Here is an 18,218-nt window from a genome sequence, read left to right as displayed (position 1 = left end):
TTTCACTAAATATTGCTGAAAAATAATAATTACATGAAAAAATAAATTTTGACCCTTACTTAACACCATATACAAATATTAACTCAAAATAGATAAAAGTCCTAAATGTAAATCTTAAGACTATAAAGTTTTAGAAGAAAACCTGGGTCATAAAACTTCACAACATTAAAATTGGCAGTGATTTTTTGGATATGATTCCAAAGGCACAGGCAACAAAAGAATAAACAAACTTCATAAAAAATATAAAAATATTGTACATCCAAAGACAATGTAAACAGAATTAAAAGTTATTGATAGATTGGGATAAAATATTTCCAAATGCTATATCTGAAGGTATATTAATATTCATATAGAAATCCTAAAAATTAGCAACAATAAAAGCAAACAATACAATTTAGAAATAGGTAAAAGACTAAAATAATGAATCTCCAAAGATTTTATATGACAAATAAACACATGAATATCACTCATCATTATCATAATATCATTAAGGAAATACAATCATTAAGGAAATATATAATAAAAAGACATAATTAAGGAAATATACAATAAATCATTAAGGAAACACAAATAAAAACTAGAGTGAAATACTACTTCACATTTGTTAGAATGGCTACTTAACATGAATTACCTTGCTCCAGCCCTTTACCTTGAGTTTGTTACTATCTTGTAAAGTGTGTTTCTTGTAAGCAGCAGATGGATGGATTCTGGTTTTTAATCCATTTTGCCACTTTATGTCTTTTTATTGGGGACTTGAGGCTATTTACATTCAGTGTGATTATTGAGAGATAATTTTTAATTCCTAACATGTTAAGATTTTACTTCTGTTTGAAATACTGTTTATTCTTCTTTGCTTAGTTGTCTGCAGGATGGATAATCTTGTTTCTCTGGTTCTGGTGTGTATTACCTATTTCTTCTTTGTAGCTAATCTCTTTGAATATTTTCTCTAGTGCTGGTTTTTGTTTTTGTTTTTGTTTTGTTTTGTTTTGTTTTGTTTTGGTGGTACTGGAGTTCCTGGAAACCCTTCTACCTCCTTGCTATACTCCTACACCTATTTTATATTTTTATTTGGAAACAGGGTCTCTTAAGCCAGCACGGCTGGCTTCGAACCTGTGCAGTCCTCCTGACTCCACCTCCCAAGTGCTAGGATTACAAGCGTGCATCACCAAGCTGGCGTCTAGCTCTGGTTTTGAAGACAAATTCCTTGAGTTTCTGTTTGTCATGGAAGCTTCTTATTTCCCCATCTAATTTGATAGATAGTTTTGCTGGTCAGGAAATTTTTGGCTGGAAATTGTTTTCTTTCAGAGTATGGAATATGTTATTCCAAGCTCTAATAGCTTTCATGACTTGATTTGGGAAGTCTGGAGTTATTCTAATTGTTTTGCCATTACCAGGTAAGGCAACTGCTAGAGAAGAGCCTATGTCTTGGCCCCTCTGGCCTTTGACAGGTAGGGCACAGACTAAAGAGTGATATGTATGCCAAAGAGGGCAGTGACAAAAGTGAGGGACACATATCTGACACCAGCAACTGCAGTGAGTGAGCATCTCAGAAAGGAAAGACCAAGCCTAAAAAGCTGCATGCATCTGCCCCCAAGATCCTTGCTAAGAAGGGCAGAAACTACAGAGCACCGTGTGTGTGTGTGTGTGTGTGTGTGTGTGTGTGTGTGTGTGTGTATCTGTGGGGTGGAGGAGAAGGGGAGAGAGAGAGAGAGAGAGAGAGAGAGAGAGAGAGAGAGAGAGAGAGAGAGAGAGAGAGAAGAGAGAGGGAGTTTCAGTACTGGGTTTGAATCCAGAAATGTTCTGCCTCTGAGCTATACCCCCAGCCCTATTTTATATTACTTTATATTGAAACAGAACTTCATTAAGTTTCTGAGGGCCTAAGTTTCTAAGGCTAGCCTTGAACCTACAATCCTCCTGAATGAGGATTCCAAGTGTGAGCCTCCACACCTGGCTTAGCATGCAACTTTGACTCTGCCAGCAACCTAGCACTCTGGGCAGGTAATATGGGGAGCAGCACATCCTTTTCCCACCAGCTGCTGCTGGATCCTCCTCTGTCAGTGATCTCACGTACCCCTACTACAGCCCTAAGCTCTGCCTGCTGGCCCCAGTCCTTTGCCCTGACTGCCACTCTGCATCTCAACTGCTGGGTTATTCCATGCCTATACCACTTGCCACCTAGCCCAAAACTCAAATCTCCATAAGGGTGAGTGTTATTGAAATAGTGTTACTAAATCCCAATAAGTTCTTCAATTTTATGAATCATATAATTAGGATAAGACTTTTGGAGAAGGAACAAAAATTATTGATTTGATAGCAAATCAGAGAATCCAGTAGACATTAGCATTCAGGAACAAGCCCTGAATTTTTTCAGAACAAAGAAATCAAGTTGTTTTTGTTTATTTTGTTTTGTGTAGTTTTGGGTATTGGACCCAGGGGTGTTCTACCTACACACTAGTCCTCCAGCCATATTTTATTTTTTATTTTGAAGCAGGGTCTAAGTTGCTGAAGGCTTCACTATTTTGCTTACTATGTTGAAGCAGGCCTCAAATTTGCAATCGCCCTGTCTCAGTCTCCCAAGTACTGCGATTACAAGTGTGCACCACCATGCTATCAAGCCCCTTTTAAGAGTTAGCACTTAGCTGGGCATGGTGGCGCATGCTTGTAATACCCGCGCTTGGGAGGCAGAGACAGGAGGATCGTGTTGGTTCAAAGCCAGCCTCGCTGGCTTAAGAGACCCTGTTTCCAAATTATAAAATAGGTCTGGGAGTGTAGCCCAGTGGTAGAAGGGCTTCCAGGAACCAGTCAGCACTTGAGTGTCATGCTGGTGTCTTATCAGAAGGGATGCAATCAGATTTTGAGTATTTTTTTAATCAGTTCTTATTCGGCTCCTCAGGCCAGGGTCATGCTACAGTGTTTATCAGAAGGGACACAGTTTATGTCTAAGTCTTCCTTGAGTCAGGCTAGGGTCATGCTTGTGCTAGTGTGCTTTTCAGAAAGGATAGAGTTCATGTTTAAATCTTCCTTGAGTCAGATCTTCTGTACATCCACAGACACCAGGTCATGCTGGTGTATTTATCAGAAGGGATACAATTAATGCTTAAATCTTTTTTGAGTCAGTTTTTATTGAGATCTGCTGATTCCAGGTGCCTTTGTATCAATAAACAAACAAGAATGAGTTATTTGTTAACAAGGGGTAAAGGACAAAGTGAGAGAACAAAGAAGAAAAAATGTCAGCTTTGGAAGAGGCTGTCTGTTAGCTGCCAGAGTCAGAAGCAGGCCCCCATTACAGTAGAATAAAAATAAATAAACATAGGTAGAAAAAATAAATAAAATAGACATAAAATATAAAAATAGATATAAAAGAAGAAAAACATAACTTTAATATAAAAGCCTGTGGGGAAATTCCCCGATACTTACTGGTCAAGCCCAGTTTACCATCTTTCCTCCAGCCAAGTTTATCAGTCTCAAATGTCTGAAGAATTTAAGTCTTTAATAATTATCTGAGCATTGTTGACTCTCCTCAAAGAGAGAGAGATTGATCACACAGCAGAAATCACACAAAGATTCAAAAAGATGACTGAACATCATGTTGAAAATTCACTCACTTGCAAAAACCCTGAACTGGTAATTATCCAATCTAGGAATAGTTAAGCAGAGAGAACTCTGTTGGCCAAAAAAACAGAGGTCACATAAAAGAGTAATCTTGGACACTGTTAGTCATCACACTTGCAAATGGTTTAAACAAAAAAGCAATCTTTTGGGTCACTGTTAGTAGTTATTGAATAGTTTAAACAAAAGAGATACCTATTAAGAAGATAGTGAAAGCCACATCAAGACCCCATGTTCCATACAGAGGTCTCTCACTTCTTTGGTTAAATGTACACCTAAGTGTTTTATTTTTGAAGGGACTGTGAGTGGTTTTATTACTGATTTATTTCTTAGCAGATTCATTATTAGTATATAGAAAAGCAATTGAATTTTGTATGTTGATTTTTTTTTTTTTTTGCGGGTCTGGGAATAGAACTCAGGGGCATTGACCTCCGAGCTACACCCCCTGCCCTAATTTTTATTCTTTATTTTGAAATCAGGTCTCACTGAGTTGCAGAGGGCCTCACTAAGTAGCTGAGGCTGTCTGCGAACTGCGATCCTCCAGGTCTCAGCCTCCGGAATGCTGGGATTACAAGCATGCACCACCACGCCCGGTTTGTATGCTGATTTTTCTTGTTACACTGCTTTGTTGAATTTGTCAGCTTCAGAAGTCTTCTGGTGGACTCTTTATGTTCTTATATATAGAGAAATATATCATCTCTCTATTGCAATAATCTGACTTCTTCCCTATTTGCATCTCTTTTATTGCCTTATATTGCCTAGTTGCCCTGACTAAAATTTCAATTACTATATATAATAAGAGTAGTGAAAATAGACATGTTTGCATTCTTGCTGATTTTAGAGGAAATATCTTCTCATTTTTCCTAATCAATATGATTTTTGGCTTTGGGGTTATAATATATAGTCTGTATTAAATTTATGCAATTTCCTTCTGTTCCTAGCTTCTTCAGAGTTCTTAACTGGAAGACTGTTGAATTTTTTTTAAGTACTGAGGATGGAAACCTGGGGCATTCTACCTCCGAGCTACACCCACAGCCCTATTTTTCATTCTTTCTTTTGAAACAAGATCTCAATAAGTTTCAGAAAGTCTCACCAAATAGCTGAGGTTGTCCATGAACCAAGATACTCCTGTCTCAGCCTCCCAAGTACTGAGATTACAAGTATGGGCCACCATGCCCTGCTAAGATTGTTGAATTTATTGAAAGCTTTTCTGCATGTAATGAAATTTTCATGTGATTTTTGTCCTTAGATCTATTTATGCGGTATATTACATTAATTAATTTGGCAATGTGAGCCAGCCTTGAATGACTAGGATGAAACCAACTTGATCGTGATATAATTAGTGTGTTGTTGAATTTGGTTTCAATATTAATCTTACTAAGTATTTTTGCATCTATGTTCTGAAGGGTCCAAGAATCACCCACCAACCCAAATAACGAAGGACTCACAAGAGATGTAAAATGCAAGTGAGGTTTATTGTGCTGCAGCTCTGTCCCGGCAAGCCAGGGGTCGAGACACAGACACTATGGTCAAGTTTCGACCCCGAGCTCACTCCACGCTCTGAATTTATAGTCCCACGAGGGAGTGGTTACACACGTCAGAGCCTGTCAAAAGTCTGAGCCCGCCAACCTTAGAATACAACCAATCAGATACAAGGACAAACAAGTACACCAATAATTTTAAAACATGCATCCACACATGTCAGAGCCTGCTAAGGACTGCTTATCTCCCTTATGGTATGTGTTCATTCCCTAGGGCTGCCTTTCCCACCCACCTCGGCTGAGCCAGGCTTATCTCTGCACTGAGGAATCTGCCTGAAGAGCAGATTAGCATGGCCTTGTTCCCCAGGCCGGAGGGGGAGTGCTGATCTGTCTCAGAGATATGGGGATCAGGTCCCATGTACAAAGACCTTGGCCGGCAAGCTGGAGATTAGAGGTTTTGACCTGGTGGGTCCCCTAGCCTGGTCCTTGAATCCTGCAACCTGGGCAGCTGGGCTTAGTTAACTTCTCATGCTAGGGGGGGAAAGCGCTTCTTCCAGTCTGCTTTCCAGCACCCCTACATGTTCATCAAGGATATTGAATTCAGAGATGTTCTATCTTTTAGATAAATCCCCAGTACTTTTATTTTTATTTTGAAATATGATTTCATTAAGCTAGCATATGGACTGGACTTAAACCTATGATCCTCCAGTCTCAGCCTCTCAAGTACTAGGAAAACAGGTATGCACCACCAAATTTGTTTTTCTTTATAATTAAATCTTCATTTTATGAATATACCACCTTTTCTTTATTCATCTATTAATGGACACTTGGGTTGGTTTCATAATTTGGACATTGTGAATTATGCTCCTGTAAACATAAATACTCATGTATTACTATAGTATTCTAACATCCTTTTGAAAAAATATTGAGGAATGATGTAACTGGGTTGTATGGTGATTCTATTCTTAGTCTTTGGAGGAAACTTTATATTGATTTCTGTAGTGGTTCTACAAATTTACAGTTCCACCAAAAATGTATCACTGTTCCTTTTTCCCTACATCCTTGCCAGCATTCATTATTGTTTGTATTCTTGATGATTGCCATTATTTTTATATTTTTATTGGTGCATTATGTTAGGGTTTAATATGATGTTGCGGTGAAAGATGAATGTTACCATTTGGGGATGACCGTTACTGTTTAGGGGAACAGTATCCGGGGACCTTTGTCAGACCTCCGGAAACAATTCCCCTCAAAAGGGAAAAAACACAGGTTCTTGTCCTGAGCTAAGGATAAATATGCAATAGCCCAGACTCTTGCTGAAGATTTAAAGGAGTTTATTTAAAAGATAGAAATACAGAAGACAGTCACAGCCCCATGCCATTCAGGAGTGGCATGGGGGTGGTTCGAACGAATTCACCGAAATACAAAACACAGAACAGACTTTTATACACATGAAATTGTCCATCTTGTTTCACATAATTCTGATGTAGTAAAAGTCCCTGTAAAGTTCCTCCCCTTACTTTTCCAGCTGAACCCTTAGTTTATGCCCAGGTTTCTCCTTTCCCAAAGGTCAAAACTCCTCCCATTTAAACTAGATTATCTAATTATTATGTAAACCTGTCTTTAGAATGAGGAAGTCCTAGCTTTGCTCTCCTAATTACCTTTGCTAATTACCTTTAGCTAGGTTAATTTACATTAGAATAGTTGCCTGCTTCTTGGCAGAAACCAAGTCCATTCACAGATCTGCCCCTCACCCAAGTTTTGAAATATATTTATTAAAAATCAGAGCTTTCTCAAATCTTTCTAGGCCATTCCCAAAACTGGTACACATTATATTCTCACATCATAATGTAGTTCAAGTGGTACTTATGCACACAGCACTTGGTGGACTTTCCCTGGCTTTGTCCCCATTCCTGCTCTCTTCTCAATACAAGGTATAGAGATTGACATTGGTATTCTTGCATATGTAGATAATGGGGTTTTTTTGTTTTTTTATTTATTTTTTTATTGGTGCACTGTATTAATACATCATACTGGGATACAAACTTTTGTAGACATACATACACACATCGCCCAGTCAGCCCCCACCCGATTCCCACCCCATTCTCTCCCCTTCCCTCCCTCCCATGCTTGGCTTAGTGGTTGACATCTAGTATTATAGCAATTTATCCAAAATTAAAAATGATAATCTCACATAACAGTTTCATTTGAATGATACCAAGCTTTTGATGACTTAAAGATAACATTTCAATATTTCTTTTTGCTTTTGTTCTTACCAGAGAATATTTTTTTCTATTTTTTTAGGTGAAACTATCATATATTTATATATTTATTTTTCAGAAAAAAATCTATCCTAATATGGAATATGGACTCTAGATACCCAAAACGATCTTGAAAAAAAACAAAGCTAGAAGATATATATTTTCTGATTTCAAACCATATAAAGCTACAATAATTGAAACAGTTTAGTACTATTCTAAAGGCAAATATATGAACCATTGGAGTTAAATAAAAGCCTAGAGCTAAATTCTTCCCTATATTGTCAAGTTATTTTTGACAAGGTTTCCACGAACATTTGGTGGTGGGAATAATAATCTTTTAACTAAATATTGTTGAAAAATAATAATTACATGAAAAAGAATAAAATTGGACCCTTACCTAACACCATATACAAATATTAACTCAAAATAGATAAAAGACCTAAATATAAATCTTAAGACTATAAACTTTTAGAAGAAATTCTGGGTCATAAAACCTCACAACATTGAAATTGGCAGTGATTTCTTGGATATGATTTCAATGGCACAGGCAACAGAAGAGTATACAAACTCCCTAAAAATAAAAAAAATATTGTATATCCAAAGACAATGTAAACAGAGTTAAAAATTACTGATAGAATGGGATAAAATATTTCCAAATGCTATATCTGAAGGTATATTAATATTCCAACTAGAAATCCTAAAAATTAATAACTATAAAGGCAAACTATACAATTTAGAGATAGGTAAAAGACTAACATAAATAATGAATCTCCACAGATAACTAATCTTAGTTGTCTGTTGAATAGAAAATCTTGTTTCTCTGGTTCTGGTGTGTGTTACCTATTTCTTCTTTGTAGTTAATCTCTTTGAGTATTTTCTCTAGTGCTGGTTTTGAAGACATAAATTCCTTCAGTTTCTGTTTGTCATGGAAGCTTCTTATTTCCCCATCTAATTTGATAGAAAGTTTTGCTGGGTAGGAAATTTTTGGCTGGAAGTTGTTTTCTTTCAGAGTTTGGCATATGTTACTCCAAGCCCTTCTGACTCTCATGACTTGGTTTGGGAAGTATGGAGTGATTCTAATCGGTTTGCCTCTGAATGTCACTTGGCCCTTTGTTTTTGTTGCCTTTAAGATTCTCTGGTGGCTTCCACATTGGTCATTTTGACAATTATGTGGCGTGGGTATCCTCTTCTCCGGTCCTGTCTAAAGGGAGTTCTATAAGTTTCCTGGACCTGTGTATTAACCTCTTGCTCTATGTTTGGAAAATTTTCTGCTATTACTTCTTTGAAGAGATTGTTGATCCCTTTGGTTTCACTTTTTTTTCCCTCCTCTATTCCAATTATTCTTAGGTTAGCTCTCTTAAAATGGGCCCATATTTCTTCAATGTCAGATTCCTGCTGTCGGATATTTTTTTCTAGATTAGAAACTATGCGTTCATTTTTGGAATGATCATCTTCTAAGAGCGAGATTCTGTTCTCCATGTGGTCTAATCGGTTGTTTGTGCTTTGAATTGAGGCCTTTACTTCATTGATTGCATCCTTTATCTCTTTTTGGCTCTCTCTGAATTCTTTTCGAAGCACCTCTATTATTTCTGCAGTTATTTTCCTGATTTGATCTTCTAGAAATCTCTGATTTTCTGTTTTATCGGGTTCTGATGTTGTGGGGTTGTGGGCATTCATTGCTCCAGTATTATTCCTCTTTCCCATGATTTTGGAAGTTTGTGCCTTTTCTGGGTTCTTCCCTTGGGTCACTATGACTTCACTAAGGTGTTCTGGATCTCGAGTCAGTAGTATCTCAGACCCCACTACTCCTTTACTGGGTTGTATTACAGAGTCTCCAACCCAGAGAGTTGGTAGAGGCTGCTTTAGACTGTGGGGGGTGCCAGGTTGCACGTTCTCCTATGGTGTGATATCTCTGCCACCGCCACTCCCCCACTGGGTCAAGTCCCAGGGAGTACAGTACTGGGATTTCTCCTCCGTGGCCTGCAATTTGACTCACTGTTCTTGAGTACGCAGATATAGCTGTACTGGACTCGGTGAATTCACTGCTGCTGCCGCTGGTGGCAATATGGCGCCGCTGCTAAGGCCTCGGCCGTGAGGCTGGAGTATTTCTTCTTGGTTTTGAGTTCCACTCTGAATCCCTGCAGCGTGTGCTGAGATCAGCCACTGGGAGCTTTAGATGCTCCCTGCGCTGAAAAATCCCGCCTGGTTGTTCCGTAGCAGCTCACCTCAGCTTGCTGTAGCCGCCCGATGAATTCGCCGCTGCCGCCGGCAGTAAAGCGCTGCTGCCGCGTCCTTAGGCGTGAGGCCGGTGTATCTCCTCTGTGGCTCTGAGCTCTGTTCTCAGTCAGCTTTCTCTCTGGTGCCTGGTGATTTTTTTGTTTCTCTGGCGATGGTGTTTTCTGGCTATGAAAGGCGCTAATTTTGTGGTAATGGAGATTGGTTGTTAGCGGGGCTCTTAAGCCCCGCTTTTCTCGGTCGCCATCTTCCCGGAAGTTCCATATGTAGATAATGTTAATGTAAGTGATTCCTTCATTGATCCTTCCTCTGTTCCCTCCCTTCCCCTAGACCACCTAACTAGAATTAGTTGGAATCTCAGTATAGTTTTGATTTGCATTTTCCTGATTGCTAATGGTGTTGAACATTTTTTGTATATCTGTTGACCATTTGCATTTCTTCTTTTGAGAAGTATATGTTCAGGTAGAGTGCCCATTTTTATTGGGCTATTTGTTTAGTATTAAGATTTTTGAGTTCTTTAAGTATTCTAGATATTAGTCCTCTATCAGAGGAATAACTGGAAAATATTTTCTCTAAATCTATAGATTCTCTCTTAGACCTTTGATTGTTTTGTTTGCTGTGTAGGAGGTTTTAATTTCATGCCAACCCATTAATGTTTTTTCTCAGGTTTATTTCCTGAATTTAAGGGTCTTATTGGGAAAGTCACTACTAGTGCCTATATGTTAAAGAGGAGATCCTATGCTTTCTTCTAGTATTTTCAAGTCTTCTAATCTAATTTACAGGTCTTTGATACATTTTAGTTTTTGTTCAGAGTGAGACATGTGTCCAGCATCATTCTGCATATCAATATTCAGTCTTTCTAGCACCATTTGTTAATTAAGATGGTCTTTTTTTTCCCCTAGAATGTATGTTTTGTGTGACTTGGTAAAATATCAAATAATAATCTCTGTGTGGGTTTGTTGTACCAGTATTGGGAATGGCTTAGGAAGATTTGAGAAAGCTCTGATTATATATATTTCAGAAATAATTGTCAAAATGGCAGACCTGGAGAGAGAAAGGCTTGGCTTTTGTCAGGAAGCAAACAGCTATTAAAACTTAGATTGACTTAGCTAAAAGTAATTAGCAAGTCAATAGGAGAGGGGAACTAGGCCTTTCTCTGTCTAAAGACAGATCTACATGATTAGATAATCTAGCTAGGATAGACCATCAACCTTCCTGAAAGGAGACACCTTAACACACCTTGCTGGGGGAGGTACCTTACAGGGTAAGGGGAGGTACCTTACAGGGCTGACAGGAATATTTACTACTTCAGAATTACGTAAATAAGGTGGAGGTCATGGGTATAAGTCCGGTCCATGTGCTGTATCTTGGGGTGGTGAATTGGCTCAGACCACCCCCCCCATGCCATTCTGGCATGTGGTTGTAACTATCTTCTGTATTTCTATCTTTTTAATAAACTTCTTTAAATCTTCAGCAAGTGTCTGAGCTATGTATACTTATCCTTAGCTCGGGACAAGAACCCGCGGTTTTTCTATTTTTCTGTTTTTTGTGGGTTTTGTTGTGGTTTGAGGGAAATTGTTTCTGGGACCCTAACAGAGGTCCCTGGGGACAGTTTCCCCACAACCATAACTTTCCCAAACCTCAACCATCTCCCACCATAACATTTGTTTCTGTGTCTTCTATTCTATTTCATTGGTCTATGTGTCTACTTTTATGCTGTACTAAGCAGTTTTGTTATTATAGCTCTAATGTACATTTTTAAATCAAGTATTGTAGCCGGGCATGGTGGTGCACACTTGTAATCCCCACACTTGGGAGACAGAGTCAGGAGGATCGTGCTGGTTCAAAGCCAGCCTTGCTGGTGTAAGAAACCATGTTTCCAAATAAAAAATATAAAAATAGGTTTGGGAGTGTAACCCGGAGGTAGAAGTGTTTCCAGGAACCCCAGTACCACCACCAAAAAAAAAAAAAAATCAAGTATTGTGATTCCTCAAGCATTGCTCTTTCTCTTTAAAGTTGCTTTGGCTATTCCAGGTACTTTATCCTTCCATAGAAAATTTATTTTATTTTTGTTGTACTGGATATTCAACGCGGATGCATTCAACATCTAAACTACACCCCCAGCCTTTTTAAATTTTGAAACAGGGTCTTGCTAAGTTATTGAAGGTTACAATAAACTGCCGAGGCTGCACGTAATCTGTGATCCTCCTACATCAGCCTCCCATTTACTAGGATTAGGGATGTGTGCCAATGCATCCAACTCTATGTTATTTTTAGAACTTTTTTCCTAGCTTTTGATGGGGATTGCATTGAATCTGAAATCACTTTTTGTACTATGACTATTGTGCAATACTAGTACTGACTACACATGAGTATGAAAGGTGTTTCCATCTTCTAGTATCTCCTTCAATTTCTTTCCTCAGTGTTCTATAATTACATTGTAGAGATGATCCACCTCTTTAGTTTAGATGTATTCCTAGGTATTTAATTGTTTTTGAGGGTATTGCAATTGAAATTGTTTCCATGAATCCTTTTTCAGTTCATTTATCATTGACATAGAGAAAACCCACTGATTTTTTTTGTTTATTTGTATCCTGCTATTTTTCTAAATTTTATTTACTGTAGAAGTCTTCTAATGGAGCTTTTAGAATATTTTAAATAAAGAATAATATTGTCTGGAAATCATGATAATTTTATTTTTTTCTTTTCTGTTTATATTTCTTTTATCTCCTCTTGTTTAATTATCCTTGGAAATTTTCAAGTACTATATTTTATAAGAGGATTGAAAGTGGACATTTTTTCTTGTTCCTTATTTTAGAAAAAAATGCTTCAATTTTTTCCATTCTCTATTATGTTAGTCGTACATAACCTTTATGAATTTGAAGTAAATTACTTCTATCCCTAGTTTCTTCAGTACTTTTGTTATGAACAAGCTCTGTTTTATGTTGAAATTTTTTTCTACATCTATTGAGATAATATGTGATTTTATTCTTAATTCTATAGACTGCATTGAGTTACATTTGCTGATTTGCATATGTTGAACCATTTTTGCACTCTTGGAATAAACTGAACTTGATCATAATGTACAAACTTCTAAATTTTTTTAATTTTTATTGGTGCATTTTAATGTGTTCTTAATGTAATAATACTTTTAAGAATTTTATGTTAATGTTCATCAAGGATATTGGTCTCTAGTTTTATTTCCTAGATATATACTTATCTGGTTTATGAATCAAAGTGATACTGGTTTGATAAATTGAATTTGGAAGTTTTACTCCCCCTTTTCTTTCTTGGAATAATTAGAAGATCATTGAAAATACTTCTTTAAATGTTTGGTAAAATTCATCTGAGAATCCATCTGGATCTGGGCTTTTCATTACTTCAAGCTCATTATTTTTATTGGTCCACTTATACTTTTCATATCTCTTGGCTTTAATTATGTCATACATGCCTTGAAATGTTTGCATTTCCTTCATATTTTCCAAATTATTTGGAAATAAGTTGTCACAAAGGTCCTTAAAGAGAGAGAAAGAGAGAGAAATCACAAGATACTTGGCTATTAGATAGAGAAAAAAGGTATAAATTCTTTGCCAAAGAGAATCAGGCAACACTTTTCTCCCATTTTGTAAGTCCTTTCTTTATATAATTGATTGCTTCTTTTGTTATGCAGAAGAAATAGAATTTAATGCCATCTCATTTATTAATTCTTGATTTTATTTTATCAGCTTATTAATTAATTCTTGGTTTTATTTTCTAAGATTTAAGAGTCTTATTGAAGAAGTTATTGACTATACCTATATGTTAGAGAGTTAATCCTTATTCTAGAAATTGTAATATCTTTCTAGGTCTCCACTCCACTTTGAGTAGTGAGGGTTCTTGTACTCCAAACAGACAGTGTTATGGACCCAGGTGGTTCACAGAGACAGGTGGTGACAAGAAATACAGCATTCCTTGTGTAGTACTAACAGTCAGTAGTGTGTGATCAGAAAAGGGTTGGAAGTGGCCAGCAGTGGAAACTGTGTAGGTGTAGTTGCACTAGGAACTGTGGTGTTCCTGTCTGTTGATATTGGGGTCATCTACACTCAGGAGTGGGGCTTCAGGACCCCTAGCTCTGCATGACTGGGGACTGGACAACAGCTGGGGCTATTTTCCCCAAAACTGTCTCAGTTGTAGTGCCTTCCAGGAAGTGATCAGAAGTGGGTCACACCAGATCTGGGAAAAATCTTATTTTAGGGTTTCTTTTGGCTGTGTATACTTAGGACTGGGGTGATAATTTGGGCTATTCTCCCTCCAACTCTTTCAGCTGAATTTCACATAAGAGTATGCAAAACAGTGAAGCAGCCGGCGTGGTGGTGCACCCTTGTAATCCCTGCACTTGGGAGGTGGAGACAGGAGGATGGCTCAGGTTTGAAGCCAGCGCGCTAGCTTAAGAGACTCTGTTTCCAATTAAAAATATAAAAATAGGTCTGGGAGTGAAGCCCGGAGGTAGAACAGCTTCCAAGAACCCCAGTACCACAAAAACAAAACAAAAAACAGTGAAGCACCTGCAGATGGGCAAAAATTCTCTTCAGAACCCCTTGAGCTGTGTGTTTCAGGGATAATTCTATAAATGAAAAGAGGCATTGCTTAGGGCCACCCCAAGGATTCCTGTGGGGACAACAACAATATCAGGGAGTTCTTTCCCAAACTTCTTAATGACAGATATTTCTTCATAAACTGAGAGAACCATATACACGACAGCCTTTTGTCCTATCACCAATGTGAACCCACTCATGAGTGACTACAACCATGGTCTCAGAGGGTAGAATTCCCAATCTCCAGGATCTTGAGGGTGGTATCTGAAGTTCCCTCACTGTTTCACAACAATTTCCTCCTTCAGTGCAGAGTATTCAACAGGTTTGAGTTGCAGTCACTCTACTGGGAAACATTTGGTACACGAAGTAACAATCCACTGAACCAGTAAAGTGGAATGTATATGGAACTTCATGGATGGGAATATGCAAGAAATTTTGACTCCAGAGCAGTCTAAATTCAGATGCTAGCTCCCTAATCAAGATGGCTCTGAGTGGGTCACACCAGATCTGGGAAAAATCTTATTTTAGGGCTTCTCTTGGCTGTACATACTCAGGACTGGGGTGATGGTTTGGGCTATTCTCCCTCCAACTCCTTCAGCTGAATTTCACATAAGAGTATGCAAGACAGTGAAGCACCTGCAGATGAGCAAAATTTCTCTCCAGAACCCCTTGAGCTGTGTGTTTCAGGGATAATTCTATAATTAATAATTATATTTTAATTATAATTATATATAATTATAATTATATTTATAATTATAATTATATCTATAATTATTAATAGATAATTCTATTCTATTGTCTATAATAGACTGAAAGTTCACTGGGAAATGATGAAAAACCCTTTTCCAATGCATGGCTATGATGTATATTTCAGATTTCTAATTAGGTTACAAGTCTGTGAGGTTTGAGAAAATTTTGAATAGATAGGATTGCTAGCAGCCTTGCTGTCAGTTTTCTGGGACTCTCTTTCATTATTACCCCTACAGAGGGGAGGCTATCAAGTCAGGCTGGCATTGTTTTTCTTACTATGCTGATGTCTTAGGTTTTTGAATCATACAAGATTTCTGTTTTTCCCTTTCTGATTTCATGTTCTCCCATGGTAACCGTCTCAAAATGCATCTAATATACCCATTGCTTTTGGGAAGAGGGGGAATAAAGGCGAGTGTCGTGCCCATTTTGAAAAAATCTCTATCATGAACGTTTTGAAAATCAAAGTGTAGAAAAATTGTGCTAAATGCTAACCTATATAATTTCAAAAAATTACAGTGGATTTTAGGTAACTCAGGGGGCTGTATTTAATAGAGGCCTCATGACTTGAATTTATATAGGTCTTGATCCTTGAGTGCCAACAGGTGGAAAAGAAGTTGTGAATGTTCAAAGCAGTGTTTTAGGTTCCCTTAGCCTATGTAATGACTTCAGTTAGAGTTGCGGTGTCTATAATAGAACTGTAAGAGAAGCAGCTGAAATTATTTGACAATAATTCAGTAGAAATCAGCAGCATCTCCTATGTTTTTTCATATGGCTATTATATAGACATCTTGTTTCTTATCATGCTTACTTTAAATCTTTACTCACAATAGCAATTTTATTTTTTACTTGGGATTAAATATACACAGGAGGGGAAAGGGAGGCTGGTGGGGAAAAATCGTCTCTACCAATGCTTTTTACATGTGGCCAAATTTTATCACATTTGAGGAAGACATATAAACATTGCTTCTTAGTATGCATTTATATTTATAGGTAACATCAAGAATATGCAGAATTGACCCAAAGGTTTCATTCACAAGATCATATTGGCTTCCTTTCTCTACTGTAAACCCAGGCCAAACCCCATGAGCTGATCCCGGGTCCATTTCTTTTCATGGGCCCAGGTAGAATTGTGACTTGGGCTTTCATAGAAAACAGGGCCATCAAAGTTTGAATCTCTCCTTCCACCAAAAGTTCCCATCTACTCACACAGATGATTATGGCCTGTAATCTTCAGTGAGGTTGGGAGGACATCAGTTCTCATCTTGAAACCACATCCTAATTCCTCCCTATCAATGATGGGGATAATTTATTGCATTATTGATCATACACTATAGTCTGTACATCTACAACAATTGCCATAAATTTTATTAATTGACTAGCGAAGTCTTCATTATTCCTCTCACAGAAGCCCTATCTCTAAGAATTTCATCATTATTACTACAAATATGAATTATGAAGATTTTATCTCCTGGACATGGTTACAAAAACCTGTAATCCCAATAGTGTTTCGGAGGTTAATATAGGTTTGAGGCCAGAGCACAGTAACTTGGCAAAAGCCTATTTTTATTTATTTTTTATTTTATTTATTTATTTATTTATTTATTTATTTATTTATTTATTTATTTATTGTGTGGTACTGGGGGTGGAACTCAGAGGCTTTCTACATCCTGGCGATACTCCCAGACCTATTTTATATTTTGATTGGAAACAGGGTCTCACTAAGTTGCTGAAAGCCTCACTAAGTAGCTGAGGCTGACTTCGAACCTGTACGATCCTCCTGTCTCAGCCTCCCAAGCACGGGGATTAGAAGCATTCATCACCATACCCGGAAAAAGCCTATTTTTTTTTAAAAAAAAAAAAGACCTGGGAATGTAGCTCAGTGGTAAAGTGCCCTTATATTCAATCCCCAGTATGTCACACACACACACACACACACACACACACACACACATACACACACACACAAATGATTTTATCCTATATATAAGCTAACAAATTAAACTATCAGTTTTGGGGGGTGCTACCACAGGCAATGCAAATACTTGTTCAGAGACCAAAGACATTTATTCATAGCAGTAGCAACAACATGAATACCAGCATTTTTATACTAGATATCTAAACTCCACTTCCCACAGCATGATGCAAAGTGGCCATTGGACAACAATATACACAGTAGCATACATTACAGGAAAGGAAACCTCAGTTTTGGGAATATCAGTCTTCTAAATGGATAGTAAACATATCTTCTCTGTACTCACTTTTCATATTTATTTTATAGGTTGTTTTGGGTTTTTTTCATTTTATTTTAAATTTTATTGAGTTTCTCTTTCCTACTGAAGAACATAATTTTTATTGTATTGGATTAAGGATCCCTGTCTTTTGTTGTAGATAGAACCACTTTAATAATCCCAAATGCTCTATACAAAACTGCTCATTACTAGGTCATGTTGTGGTCAGAGAACACAGAGGACCTTGATTACTGCCCAAAAGTTATTAGCATACCAGTATAATGAAGAGTGTGATGAGAATAAAAATACTTACCAAAAACAATGCTGGACATGGTGGAACATGCCTAGTACTTGAGACAGGAGGATCACCGGTTCATGGCTAGTTTCAGCAACTTAGACCCTGTTTTAAAATAAAAAATAGCCGGGCATAGTGGCTCATGCTTGTAATCTCAGCATTTGGGAGGCTGAGACAGGAGGATCACGATTCATAGCCTTAGCTACTTAGTGAGGACCTTTGCAACTCAGTGAGAACTTGTTTCAAAATTTAAAAAATAGGGACTTCCGGGAAGATGGTGATGGAGGAAAGCGGCACTTACAAGTCCCGCTAACAATCGAACTCTATTACCACAAAACCAGTGCCTTTCAGAGCCAGAAAACACCACCAGCAAAGAAATAAAAACTGTAAATACAATGGACAGAGAAAAAGAGGGCTGGAAAAACAAGACACCAGAAAGAAAGCAGCCCGAAGTGCTGTGGCCACCACGGCACGGAGCAGCCAGAGCAGCCTACATCTTCTTAGCAGCACCAGGCTCCAGAGAGAAGGGAAACTCAGAACGGAGCTCAAATCCAGAAAGGAGGTACGCCGGCCTCGCAGCGCCTTACTGCTGGTGGCAGCGGCGAGTTCATCAGACGGCTCTAGACCAATGCACTCAACCAGCCACCAGGCGCCAGAGAGGAGGGATGGACAGCAAGCCGAGGTGAGCTGCTGCTGAACAGCCGGGTGGCAGTCAGCAGTTTTTTCGGCGCAAGGAATGTCTAAAGCTCCCAAGGGCCAGGATCAGCACACCCCACAGGGACTCA

The 18,218-nt window shown here is 38.0% G+C and overlaps 1 protein-coding gene across 1 annotated transcript in view; it reads right to left on the bottom strand.

Annotated features, from left to right (window-relative positions):
- LOC308278884 (fatty-acid amide hydrolase 2-like) overlaps positions 1-17,470 on the bottom strand; it is a gene marked incomplete at both ends in the record, with an annotated part of 61,513 nt that extends 44,043 nt beyond the window's left edge. The window contains one exon of the mRNA XM_080718881.1: positions 17,452-17,470. Coding sequence (XP_080575007.1) covers positions 17,452-17,470 — 19 coding nt within the window. The remainder of the gene's footprint in view (positions 1-17,451) is intronic.
- Between the last annotated feature and the right edge of the window lie 748 nt (positions 17,471-18,218).

This window comes from Muscardinus avellanarius, assembly GCF_963383645.1.
Source record: "Muscardinus avellanarius genome assembly, chromosome: X".
Classification (NCBI taxonomy): Eukaryota; Metazoa; Chordata; class Mammalia; order Rodentia; family Gliridae; genus Muscardinus; species Muscardinus avellanarius.
The sequence above is the reverse complement of the archived record's forward strand: the minus strand, read 5'-3'. Positions and strand labels throughout refer to the sequence as shown.